We start from the raw sequence: 14270 nt of genomic DNA on the forward strand, positions 1-14270 counted from the left end.
CGGCAGACAGGACTGTTCTTGTGGATACCGATCTCCCAGTACTTAGACGCCTCTATGTGATGGGGACCTTAGAATTCCCTGTGGACAGAAGCAATGTTCTGAGTGTGGCATGCTTACTCATTGCAGGAGGGGAGCTGAAAGTAGGTGAGTAAATGCTTGGGGATTGGATCGGCCATGTAAGGATAATCAAGATCTGGGAGAAAGTGTTGTGGGAAATGGAAGGCAGCATGAATCTGCTGGGAGGGCTAAGGCTAGGAATGTGTTTCCAAGTACATCTTTAGATGTGGACAGTGGTGACTTCTTTCTCTTCTTTCTTACTGATTCTGTTGTCAATCCCATTTTGTTGTCCTAGAGGGACTCTAAGTTAGATAACCTAGGGCCAAACTTATCACAGCCTCCCACTGGCTATTTGTCCTTAAGCAAATAAACTCCAGGGGACCTCCATCTCCCTACCTGTAGCATGCACTCTTAAGGAGCCTACCATAGGGAGATGAGATGTCTAAATAATTAGATACAGCAGCTCACATTGTCTTATAGTAGGTGTTTGATAAATATTACTTTATCGATCAGGGTGTCCATACACAAATCAATGACATGAGTTGAATTTTTTTTTTTGAGACTTAAATGAACTATTTACAAAATTACAGGTTTGGAAGGGTGTGCTCCTTGGGGCTAGTAAAGGCAGATATTCTTGCTCTGCTTTGCTGTAAAAGGTAGAGGGGATGAGTTGTTCCTGGAATCCAGACTTGTAAGTGTAGAGCTGGTTGTTGGACATATACATGAGTGTTAGCATGGCTAGGGCTCAACCTGCACCTGAGAGTGTCTTACCGGAATCAATACTGTAGCATGTCTCTTCTCACCAGGGTTTGAAGTCAGAGAAGACTCACCAATTCCATGTTGATAGGTCAGCTGCCACCTGGGGCATTGCACATATTAGAGATGGCAGCTTATGGAACCTAGGCACCAGCAGAAGCTCCCCCATGCAGTTGGCTTCCAGTTATCCAAACAGAAGCAATGCTCCTACCAATAGAGCCAATAAGTCAACTGACCTCTGAGCCACCCCAGGCTGTTAGTCTTGGCAACTTTCTTGTGAGCTATAATTCCTGCTCTTTCTCTATGTGCTGCCTGCAATAACTGTTTCCCCAGTGTTCATGTGTATAAGGCTTCTTTTGTTTTACCTTGGGTATTGGGGCAGCCAAGTATGCCTTTTCATCTGTTTCTTCGTTAGATATTTTCACCCAATCTCTCTGTACTGGGAAATGACTGTAAATCCTGATATTTTCATTTCTGATTAAGACTCTTGTCCAATTTGTTTAGCATTCTATAAAATTCTCATCTAATCACTGATGGAAATAAATAATTTTGTGTTAGTAAAAAACTATTGGCAGCCACCACCTTCTAACTGGAGTTGCTCTTTTTAGGCTTTTGAGGTCACTTACAACTTGTGGTCTGAAAATCTGTACCTTTGAAAGAGAGTCACACTGTGCTACTCTCCAGTTCTGCTTTAGATGTTTCAGATATTTTTGTATTATGTCTGTTCCTAACTTGATTTTTACCCATCACTAGATAATGGTGTATCTTTTTTCTCTCTGTTTCATCCATGTGTTTCAGGCCTAAAGGTTGCTTATTGGAACCCATCTGCCCAATCCTATGTGCGTTATGCCTGAAGGAAGACTTTCAACCCATCTGTCCACACCTACAGAAATCCCAACATGAGAGAGATAATATGGCTAGTTAGTAAACAAACTTAATAGATGTGGACATTGGCACAGTGTACTGCCAGAGCATATCTGCTCTGTGATGGCATTTGATCCAAATCCTAACTGTGGAGTTCTCATTCTTAATGGTTAAGATTTTGAGGCAATGGATGCTGGCAAAAGATATCATCTGACTTTCATAGATGCTAGAATCATAGAATGCTAGAATTGGAAGTAAATTTGAGATCAAAGTTGCATGTCAATGCCAGAGTCAGCTACATTCTTTGTTTAGTGCTTGTCTTACTATCCAACAGAACACATGCATGGGCATAAAGTATAGCAGATGAAGAAAATAGGAAAGAAAACTGATCATTATGCCCTGGCTATTATTATAGTGGCTGATAAATGCATCTTGACCAGAAAATATTACCCTACCCTTGTAACAACAACAAAAATATCAAATCCAAAATACAACCCCCCAATATATATATATATGTATCTTTAAAAATACTTAGTTTTAATTATGTATATAAGTGTGTGTCTCTGTGTAGGTATGTGCTTGTGGAGTCCAAAAGAGAGCCTCTGAGGCCCTCCCCTCCCCACCCTACTGCTGGAGCTGGAGTTACAGGCAGTTGTGAGTCAACTGATATGAGTGTTGGGAACCTAACTCAGGTCTTCTGTAAGAGCAGTTAGCATTCTTAACTGCAGAGCCGTTTGTCAGGCCAGCACATATTTCTTAAGAGATGAGAAATTTTGATAATCTTGACATCCTTTATCTATTCTTTCACAAGTTAACTTTTGCCTTTAACTTTTCTTTTATAAACTTACTATATTTTTAATCAGTGTGTGTTTGTGTGAAGAGAGTGAGAGAGAGAGAGAGAGAGAGAGAGAGAGGAGAGGGTGATTTTGTGTATGCTACAGTGCACTTGTGGAGGTCCATGAGCAACTTGTAGAGGTTGGTTCTCTTCTTCTACAATGTGGGTCCTGGGAATTAACCTCACAAGGTCATCATCAGGCTTGATGGTAGGCCCCACTTCAATGTGTTCCTAAGTGTCATTGAACATAACACACACTAAAAGTTAACAGTTATCCACCTTGAGTAATATATAGAATTACTTTCATGAGTAACATTCCTAGATGAAGAAATGAAGAAAATAAGTAAAAATTAAGAAGAAAATAATTCCTGAGTTGTGATGATTTCCCAGTGCCATTTATACATTTCTCAATTCCTCTCTTTCTCCCCTTTCTCTTTCATTTTTTTTTCTTTTATTGAACAATTAGTTCAATGCCAGGCATTGTTTTGGGGTTGACTATTTTTCAGGCATTGGGACAAAGAGGAATCTGGTGTTTTTTCATTTGTTTATTTGGGAAAACAAATGATTAAATAGTAAGATGAACAGGAATGAGATGTTTAGAGTGACAATACATGTTCTAAAGGAAACTAAGGAGGGAAATAATTTGAAGAGAGATCTAAGTTGGCTGTTGGCCATCAGAGGTTAGGTGCTGAGTCAAGAACATTTCAATGAATCATGTAATTTCAGACCAAAGAGAACAGAATGATCTAAACCAGTGGTTCTCAACCTTCCTAACACTGCAAACATTTAATACAGTTCCTCATGTTGTGGTGACCCCCAACCATAAAATTACATTTGTTGCTGCTTCATAACTGTAATTTCGCTACCATTGTACGAAATGTAATATAATATCTGATATGTGACCCAAAGGGTTTGTAACCCACAGGTTGAGAACTACTAACCTAGACCTACAGAGATTGGGCAAGACGATCTCAGCCTTGATGAAAAGCTCAAGCTAAAGACTTGAGACAGGAAAAGTGTGCTGCAGGGTGGGAGATGGAAGGGCAGCTTCTGGACTAGAGAGCAGTATAAATTAAGCTTTTAATTTTACTCTAGAAAATTCACTGTACAACTTCTAGAAATTTCTCCAAAAATAACTGTGATATTGGGAGTCTCTGTGATTGCATGAATCATCCCTTCATGAGAAAACAAATAGACAGATATTACTTATTTGTTTCACGATCTTGTGTTTGGCAAAGAACAAAGCCATGTTCAGCAGCTGTAGCAGTTAACTTTAATACTCCCTCCCCAGCTTCCAGCACTTCTGCCTCTATTAGGAAACCTTTCTTGTTTCTACCAGTAGGTTACATTCAGTGTCTTATTTCTGGCCTATTCTACCCATTCTTCTTGTCCTTATTACATTCACCTTATTAATATAATGAATTAGTTTTCAAAGTATCCTCTTCATTAAATGGTAGAGTTCTGTGCATGTTGTAAAACTTATTGTTAGCTTCTGGTGGTATGTGTAATTGGTATATAGATGAATGCATGGGTATGCCTAGGTCTATCCATTATCTCAGTGCTTTTTCTCCCCTTAGAACATATCTTGCTTAAACATCTAGGGATTACAGTTTTAATATTTAAATGGCCACAATACATTTATCTCCAATAAGGAAGGAACTGAACAAGTGTGAAAACACAGTAAAAAGTTGGTGATCCTGTTAGGATCCTGCCCTTACTCCTGCACATGCGCAGTTCTGGGTCTTGTGTCTTGCATCATCAGTGTGCGCTGGCGACTAAGTACGCGCCTTAAAAAGCCAGACGTAGACCCCATCCTCTATCTCTGCTCTCTCTGCTCTGCTCTGCTCTCCCATTCCCACCATCTTTCTCTCTCTCCAGGCCTGGCTTTTCTCTTTCCCCTCCCTCCCCTTTTCCCTCCTAAGAAAACTCTGAAAACTAACACTGGGTTCTATTGTGACTGTGTCCTTTCTACTCGGTAACCAGCACTGTTTATCATCCTTTCAGATCCAAATTCAGGTGTTTTTTTTTTTTTTGGTTTATCGAGACAGGGTTTCTCTGTGTAGCTTTGCGCCTTTACTGGGACTCACTTGGTAGCCCAGGCTGGCCTCGAACTCACAGAAATCCGCCTGCCTCTGCCTCCCGAGTGCTGGGAATTAAAGGCATGCGCCACCACCGCCGGCCCCAAATTCAGTTTTTACAATCTGTCTTGGATCATTTGAAGTTGGCCAATACAATCTCAAAATAAACATTGTTTTGTTGGTTTGTTAATTTGTGTTTGTTTGCTTAGGAGCACCTGCCTGAACCCATCTCTTTCATTTATGTGTTCTCTTAAATGAGATATTGGTCCTATTCATTTACATGTATTCCTTTTATCATAGTTTTCACTGATGTCAGCATTATGTCAGCAAATGTTCAATTCATTAGGAATTTTATGCTTTTAAAACTGCATGTGAATAGTATTTTTTGTAATAATTTGTAGGAAGACTTCGGAGGTGGATAACCAGAAATAGCATATGTATGCAAACTACTATCAAAATAACATAAAACAGTATATAAACATTTTATTATTATATAAGTAATATGGAATATTGGCATTTGTTTGGATAGAAAATTTATATAAATGTATATACTTTGTTTCATCCAAATAAATTGAGTAATGCATATTCTAATAACATTTAAAAATTAAAAGAATCCCTAAATCACCAAGGCACACTGCACACACTTGTGAACCGGAGACACAGTAATTCATCACTTCTATGACTTGTCACAGTTCTATGAACTGCCTAGTTGCTCAGTAAATATACTCAGAACTTGGACTTTTATTCTAAAACCTGTCACGTTTTGTTTTTCAGGGCCAGGGATGGGTACTTGTCACTGCCCTCTCACAGCTGTAGCCAGAAGCCTAAATTCATCATTAGTGCCTGGCTTTGATGGTCAAGACATGAAGTACTAGGTGTATGGGAGCTTCCTTCAATGCTTCCATGATTGGAGCTTTCTCAAGCCAAAAGAAGGAAATCTATATAGTTTATTGCCTTCTAAACTGGCAGTTCTGCAAGACTCATTGGATTATTAAGTAACAAGAAGTAAATAAACCTGAGAAAACTATATTACATCCTTCAGCCTAAAGCTGTGATACCACTGAGGAAACAGAAAACCATGTGTGTAATGTTTGTTAAAAATAATATATCAGGGGATAGAAAGTTGGCTCAGTGGTTAAGACCACTTGTTGCTTTTGCAGAGGACCTGGATTTAATTCCCAGCACCTACATGATGGCTCACAACCATCTTTAATTCTAGTTCCAGGGGATCTGATACCCTCTTCTGACCTTGATGGGCACCAGACATGCAACTCATGCAATATGTACACGAGGGCAAAACACTTATTCACATAAAATAATAAAATAATTTAAAAATAATATATCAGCTTAAAATAAACACTAATGTTTTCTTTCAAGCAAATAGACTTTTAATGCATAAATTTACCACACATATTTCCACAAAGACATGGTTTATGAGAGCATAAGTGGACCACTCACCGGTTAATTAGGTTTCACGCTGACAGATCTTTATTCAAGGTAATAGTTGGTTCATAAAATTTTAAAGTAACATTGAAGACATGTGCTTCCTAAATACTATATTTAATACTTTATGTTGTATAAGAATAGGAAGGACAGAATTTCATTTTTGTACTTGGAGAGTTGTAATAAGGCTAAAAGACTGATAGTAAATAATACGTATTTCAAGATGAGATTTGCCATACAAAGATATTATTTCTGGATGAATATACTTTTTCACAAACATCACATTACCTTTCAATTTTACTTGTACATTGTTAATCAAAACTCTAATAAACCTAAAAATTCTTCTGAGTAAATGTCTTTAATATTGAAATATTTAAAAATCAATATTTTTTAATTTATACTTCTAACTTATAAATTTCTTTAATATAAATTTAAGAATCTGTCATTTTTGATAAATAATTAGCATGAGTAATTAATTGTACTTTAATATAAGGTAAATTACATATTAAACAGATAAATTCATATTTAAAAATTGACCTGTTAATTTGTGTTGAAAAATAACTTTTTTTTTCATACATGAATACGTTTTTTTAAATCAAGTCTACCCTCACTTCATCCCAGTTCCTAGTGATTCCCTCCCACACATCCCCTTCCAAACTTCACATCTTCTTATGTGTAGAAAATTTTCATTTTAACATAATTACATAGTGTCTTTGGGAAAGATGAGAGGGAGATCCTATGCAGCCCATGGCTTCAGATTCCCTATATAAGCAAGGCTGCCTCTTAAACTGTCTTCCTGCATCTACCTCCCAAGTGCTGCTGTTACAGATGTGTGCCATCGTGCTGGGCTAAACCTCTCATTATGAAATAAACATTTTGATTGAAATTTGGTCAAAAAGCACATGCTCTGTAATTCCAATACTTTAAAAAACAAACTCGGTTAAACTTAAAATTCAGATGTGGTAGTGTATACTTGCACTTAGTCAGTAGAGGCAAGAACATTTGTAGTTCAAACCCATCCTCAGCTATACAGTGAATAGGAGGCCTGGCTGGACTGCTTAAAACTGTCTGAAAAAAAATAACCCTACCTAATTAATTTTTAAGCTTTCTTTTTCATCATTGAATATCAGTTTTTATCTTGTACAGGTCTGAAAGAAATTCGCATTCATTGTTTATGGATGTTTTCCCATCTATGGCTATTATGCCAAGCTTGATAATTGTCTTGCTTATTACCACAATGCTCGTAGTATTTGTTTATTATATGAGCAGATGTTTGCCTTACCACTCTTATTATCCATTTTTCCTTTTAGCTCCCTAGATTTCTGCTTTCTACAACTGGAAGCTATACTGCTAGGTACATGTATGTTTAGGATCATTCTAACTTACTCACATTTTTTTTTTATTACCATAAGGTTTCTCTTTATTGGGGTTTTCTGCAAGGAAGTTGGTCTCAATTAACTAGTTCACCATTCTTCTATGAAACATTTGAAAATTACTTCTTGTGATAACACTGTTTCTTAGCTCACAAAGAAAAGAAAACAGGCAAAAGGCACTAATGTTACAGTCTTGAAAGTTTTAAGGTAAAATATGGTATGTTGCTATAGCTAAGTGGGGTTGCTTAGCCCTGATTTAATTGATAAAGAAAGATATGGATAAAGATGGACTCTGAAGAGTTAGCTGTGAGAAGGGGTAGTGGTGGTATTCCAGGCAGAGAGAGGAAGAACATGTGTAAGGACTTCCTGTGGCTCAGCTGCGGAGCACTTTAGCAAAGGTGAAAAGAAGGGAATGAGCATGAAATAGAAACAATGCTTCTCCTCGTCTGCTGTTTCGAAGCATTTAAAAACATTTGCCATGATTTATAAATAACCCTCTGAAGAACTTTGAGGATTTACTCATCTTTGTCCATATGGAGTGCTAAATGTTTAGTTCAAATTTCTTAATATACAACAAGAGGCATGGCCAGTTTTATATACTTCAATTAAAGAACATAGTAGATTTTAGAAACTAGTTAAGAGTGGAGCCAGGTGTAGATGGAAACTTAAGGATTGGAAAAAACAAAAATGATTGTGAACAGAAAGATTTGAAAGATTAGAAAATAATCCTGAATGCATTTGTTGACTCCAAGGTGTGGGGATTCAGGTTGATAGTAGAAGCTTAAATGTAAACTAGGATTATATTTGATTCTATCATAGAGATTTAGTTAATAAAGTAATAAAAGCTCCATTTCCTTTTTCTTATGGTTTGGACATTCATGGAATCCATTTGTACCATATCCCCCAAATCAATAATGGTTATCTTTGGTATACCAGAACTTATTTTCTTCCATCTCCCCAGGTGATTTTAACATCTGGAATCAATTGTTCTCCCCCTCCATTGCCCACCATCATGCTAAGTAATAACAACTATGCTTTACTTCTCCCTTAGTCTTCCATATGTCTTAGAATGGTATTTATTAAATTTAAGCCCAATGCCACTAAAAAAAAGCTATGTAATTTCTGACTAGTTACATAAGCTCTTCCTGCCTCAGTTTCCTTGTGGGAATCTCTACAGTCTTCATTGAAGACCTATGAGAATGTAATGAAATCATGTATGTAAAAGTATCAGCAATGTCTTTGCAACACAATGACAATTATCTCCCAACATATAAACTTCAGGTTTCAAAGCAGCTTTGCAAAGGTAAACCAAGACACCGATGCCTCATCTGGGGTACCCTGTCACAGAACCAGCTACTCTTATTACTGGTAAAGCTTATGTTGAAAAGAGCATTTATCTCCATGAGACTGAGAATACGATTGAGTACAGCAGCCCCGGATGCTTCACTTTCACCAGCTTTTACCAATCCAGGAAGCACTGTGTGTTAATGTTAGAATAGTACGTATTTCCTTCTCTTGCCTCTGCCTGATTGCTAAGTAGTTCTAGCCTCCATCTTTCCCTTTCCCATGTTAACAAAAGGATTCCAAATCCTGGTCGCTTCAGATTCTAAAAGATCACGGCAGGCTGACTAATTTTGCCCAGATTTTCTGTGAAGGCTCCACATGTGCTGCCGTTTTGGGGTTGCATAATTGATTTAATCTCTGATTTTAGAGAAATGCGCAACTCTTTTTGTGGGACTCTGCATACATTTCTCTAGGGCAAGAAGTGTCCTACTTTTCCTCTCTGGTATCTGTTTAGTGCTAGGCCATTTTTTTCCCCCTGTAAGACTTTACCCTCCGTGAAATAAATGAAATCACAGTTGGAAAACAGCTTACTGGACAGACTTAAAGCAGCAGGAAAAGAGTCACATCAGGCACATTTGCTTAACAGTACCCAGTCCTTTGCTTCCTTCCTCTCTTGCTTTCTTTGGGCCCAGAGGATACCTTGATTGCTCAGCTATGGCACTGTGGCATCTATACAGAACTGGAGATTACATTAGTGTTGTAGCAGAAACATCTCAGCCATGGGTTCCAGTGCTTACTCCAGACTCATGTGCTGTGCAGATTGAGTTGTCTCTCTGAGTCTTGCTGTTAACCTTTCTAACAGTAAATGGCTGGAGAGGATGATCTGAGGAGATCCGTGTAGAGAAACCTCCAAACTTACAGCAGGTGCACAGGAAGTCCTAACAGGGTTGTGGGTGTGGGAGTGTGGAATGGTTTCATGCTGCCCGAGAGAAGAGTAACCAAAATGACAAGTAGGTGATTTTTCACTTTACCAATTATTCCATACCATATTTGGCCATCCCATTTTCTGTTGTTTTCAGGAAACTGGTAAACTGGACTGTCTCATTTGGTAGTAGATGATTATGGTGAACCTGCTTCCATAGGATATATAGGTTGAGGAGGACTTTTATACTGGTTATTTCTTCAACAATGAATTCTGTAAGAACAGCATAACTTTCCTAGGTCTATATTCACTAATATTGTGTTAGCAAGTCTCTGATCATTCATCAAACTATAAAGAACATGATTGTTCCCTCAAGAGACTGTTAAAAGCAATTCCCATCTGCTGAGTGTCATAGCCTTATGCTTTCTGTATCCCAACGATGCAAGGAGAACTTATGAGAAACAATTTATTATTAGTTTAATAAACCATCATTGTTTGAAGGCTGCTACATATACTGCTAGTTGGATAGATTTAGATTTGTACTTGAAGTTTCAAGGCCTCTTTCTATGTGGATATTTACACCAAAACGAGAATCATGCTTCTTAGGCTTGTAATGAACATTACATGCTAAAACCATGTGAAGGAAATGGCAATTCACACCACCCTGCCCCTGGATTAGCTGGGATTTGCTGTAATAATGGTTTTGACTGCATAACTCCCCTATCCCAGTGGTTTGTAAAATGAGTTTTCCTAGTACACTGGGTTGAACCTGGCTCCAGCCTGCATGCTCTTCTCCAGGTTTTTCTGAATGTCTCTTTATTTAGGCACTCGAGGATATGAGGAATTATATGATAGAAAAGAGATGTGGGGAATACTTGGCTAGTCTTTACACGACCAGCTGACAATTGCTATTACTACCCCTCTCATCCAAATGTCACTAACCCAGAGCACTTCACAAAATCAGACTGGCTAACAGGAGCCAGGAAAGTGTACTCAGAGTTGATGATGAGGGGTAGAAGATAAATGATGAATGGTCACCCTGCCTTCTTCAGAGAGGCTTGCAGAACTTCATGCTTTCGTCTGTCATTTCATTTATGTGATCCTTGCCTCTTCCCCATACAATCAAAATTACAGCGTTTAGTCTGGATTCTTTCTTTGCATTTCTAGTTATGTCAGATAATATACTTTGCTTTCTTGACAGGTACTTTAAAAAATCCCTTAGAAAAAGAACAAAGACTTCTGATTCTCCTTAGAGCCTCAGAAGAAATCTTTTGTGACCATTTGGATGGAATTCGTGTTGACCCAGGAACAATTGGTAAGAGTTAAATATAATGTATGCTAATAATAAAATGTGTCTATGTGTTTGTGTGTTTGTGTGTGAGAAAGACAAGACAGAAAGAAAGAGACAGAGAAGCAAAGGAATTTTGTTTCTTGGACAGCTGATAAATTCTAGACAGTTTATATGTACTCTTTCACTTGCCAGATGTTCAATGTCCACTTACAGATATCATAACTATGACTTCTAAACTATATATGTGTGATGACCACAAGAACATTCACTGTTGACAGTGATATTGCCAAAGTATTGTAGTATCAAATCCTAAACTGGTCTACAAACACAGGGACTAGGGACATGAAGACTGGGACATCTTGTACTAACACATATGAAAATTACCAAATCAATGAGTATTACAGGATAATGGTATTTCCCAGTGGCACTATGCAGGCATTCTTTACTTTGTAAAAGGGAAGCCTCTCAGCATGGAATAGTTTCCCTTTCTTTAAGGAAATTCATTTACTTCAAAACTAGATCCCCTCACTTATTTGTTTCTCTTCCTTATAGGAGGAGAGTTGAAATGAGTCAGGTCAGGATCATTTACTATGTTTTTGAGTATTATGTTGTTATATAGCCTAGATGTGTATGTTACTGTCATGAGCCAGAGTAGTGATTTCATTGGATTTTCTTTTAGATGAACAGCTGTGTTGGATGTTTCAAAGTGTGTGTGTGTATATATATACATACATACATATATATATATATATACATATGCACATACATGAGGTTTCTGAACATTATGAGATAAATATCTAGATAGCATGGGGCTTGTTAACTTACTTCCAAAATGCCTAACAATTGCTGTATATGTTGAAATGCTTTATAATTTTATTTTTCCTATGAATTTTGTTTATTTTATCATTGCCATGGCACAGGTAGAAGAATCTTTAACTTTTCACAGTTGACCAAGAAGGACTATACTAGGAACATTTGATTTGATTTATTTGTTCTGTGGAGTAATCACACTAGTTGAAACTTTCAGAAAGGAGTCCATACTACTAGGTGTGCTGATCCTGGACCCAGGCATATGCTTCAACTAATGTCTTTAAAATTTTTCCTGATAGTAGTTGAAATAACCAATTCACAGCATACTTAACTTCTATGATATCATAAGCAAATGTTAGGTTTTAATCATTTTAAATAGTTTATTACTTCTTGAAACAAATAAAAAGTGGTATCATTTTACAGTTAATCTTTGATGATGTAAACAAGCAAGAAATCTACTTTTCCGGTTAATTGAATTTTCTGGATATTTCGATTTTAAAGATGTGAATTTTTTTTATAATAAACATTGTTGTTGGAAATCTCTCTAAACCACCCCTGGATACTGTCTGCTTAGGTACTTAGCCTATGATGAATAAAAGATGATTTTAGTTTTGTGGTTTGATATTTTATGACATGTATTCACGAAACCATATTATGAAGGATTGATTCTAGGGCATGTTCTGAAAGTAAGATACATTCTGAATATACTAATCCTTATCTTATTTTTATTTTCTTACATATCTTTCTGAATTAGAGTATAGAAGAAATTACAGACATTGGCAGGAGCATTTAATTAAGGTCTCAGTAATTATGGTTTTATTGTTTTGGTCCACACTGGATGAAAATCCAAGACACATTGTTGATATCTTAATGGTGTTTACTTCTTTTATTTATTTATTCTTTTCAAAATATTATGAGTGTTTAGGTTGTTAAGTTAGTAGCTTGCAACAAAATGTTTCCATTTGTATAGGGCTATTCACATGACACATTTGAGTGCAGGGTGAAAACATTAAAACATCAAGTCAAATGCACAGGTTTATAGACATATATTATTCATCTATATATTGTCTAAGTGGAATAAATACTCATATGGAGATACATGATTACTTTTTTTCTACTACTGGAATGCATGGTCACATTTTTGAAACACTAGATTATGAGAAATTATACTTAATATAGTTGAAAATGGCAATGAAGTACATTTGAGGAAATCCTCAAAAGCCTGAAGGGATATATGCAGACTCAATTTCCCTGATAAGACAATAACTTGTGAGTCCAAAATAAAACAGAATGTTTTCCTTGATCATCTATAGTAAGACAAAATGTTAGGTCTGAGCACTGAAAATAAAACTAATAGCACTGAGGTCCCCTTTTCAGGAAACAGAAAGAGCCTTGCCACTTGGACAATCTAGGGTATATCATAAAATACCAAAACTGGTTGACTTCCATCAGATCAATAGAATTCTGAAGTCACCTGAATGGCAGAAGGACATACCTCTTTAAATTGAACTGGTTCACCATTAGATGGTATTTCTCCACTTTTAGATTGCTATTATGTGCTGTAGCTTTAATTTCTTTGTAGGTCTTTGGGTTATGTTTGACCTGTTATAATAGAAATATTCTTTTTTAGATAATATGTACATGATTAGATATGGATTATATGTTACATATTTTGTGTAAAAACCTTTAAACCATATTTCACTTACCTATCCTTAATTAAGATGGAAGTATTTTCTTAGTGATTTGTTGATTTTTTAATTTTTCAGGAGTTTATGGGAAACTTTACCTTCACAGTGCTTATCCTAAGAAATCCTGGGTACACCTTGGAGCTGATATTGCACCAGGAAATGAGAGGTAAGGAAAGAATCAGAGACATTTATTTGTTGTTATTGTTTCACTTGGTTATTTGTGATGTTTTACTGTGATCGGAAACATTAAGCAACATCATTCAAGGCAGGGGGAGTAGAAAAAAATGTAACCTATTAAAAAGACAAAGCATACAAAATGTAGGAGAAGAAAACTGTATAGTAAAAGTAGTTTGAGATAATGCATGCTTTTTGTCAATAATGTATAGAACTGTGGGTTCTTGGAGATAAGACAAGGAGTATGAATGGAAAAATACAATAGTGAGGATTGATAAGGCACCATAGAGACACTGACAGAGATAAGGGTGAGACGAAGCTTATGATGATGATAAATGGACCCACCGTTATCATGAAACTGAACAGATCATATGAAGAACAGACTGACAGAGATCTACTAGGACTTGAAAGACTAGATAAATAGATGGAAATAACAGAAGATGTGATTCTAGAAGTTAAGACCAGAAAGTGGAAAGCTCCTATAGGAAACTATTCTTATTAATAAGAAGCCAGGCCATCTCCAATAGGAATGATAACAGCAACTCTAACTGGAATACACATTAAAAACTCAGAAGAGTCGTATTTAATATGTATAAATGGATATTAAGAATAGTGATTGTAACATTATATAATCCTGATGGTACAGGAAGAAAATTGAGTTAATAAAGAAAAACAGGGGCCCTTAAATAAAGGGG

The 14270-nt window shown here is 36.6% G+C and overlaps 1 protein-coding gene across 1 annotated transcript in view; it reads left to right on the forward strand.

Moving 5' to 3' along the window:
• The window catches only part of Pkhd1 (PKHD1 ciliary IPT domain containing fibrocystin/polyductin), a 462210-nt gene that overhangs the window by 311461 nt on the left and 136479 nt on the right, over positions 1-14270 (forward strand). Inside the window, exons 53-55 of the mRNA XM_059282214.1 lie at positions 7-144; positions 10814-10927; positions 13480-13567. Coding sequence (XP_059138197.1) covers positions 7-144; positions 10814-10927; positions 13480-13567 — 340 coding nt within the window. The remainder of the gene's footprint in view (positions 1-6; positions 145-10813; positions 10928-13479; positions 13568-14270) is intronic.

Source organism: Peromyscus eremicus, chromosome 16_21 (genome assembly GCF_949786415.1).
Source record: "Peromyscus eremicus chromosome 16_21, PerEre_H2_v1, whole genome shotgun sequence".
In the NCBI taxonomy this organism is placed as follows: Eukaryota; Metazoa; Chordata; class Mammalia; order Rodentia; family Cricetidae; genus Peromyscus; species Peromyscus eremicus.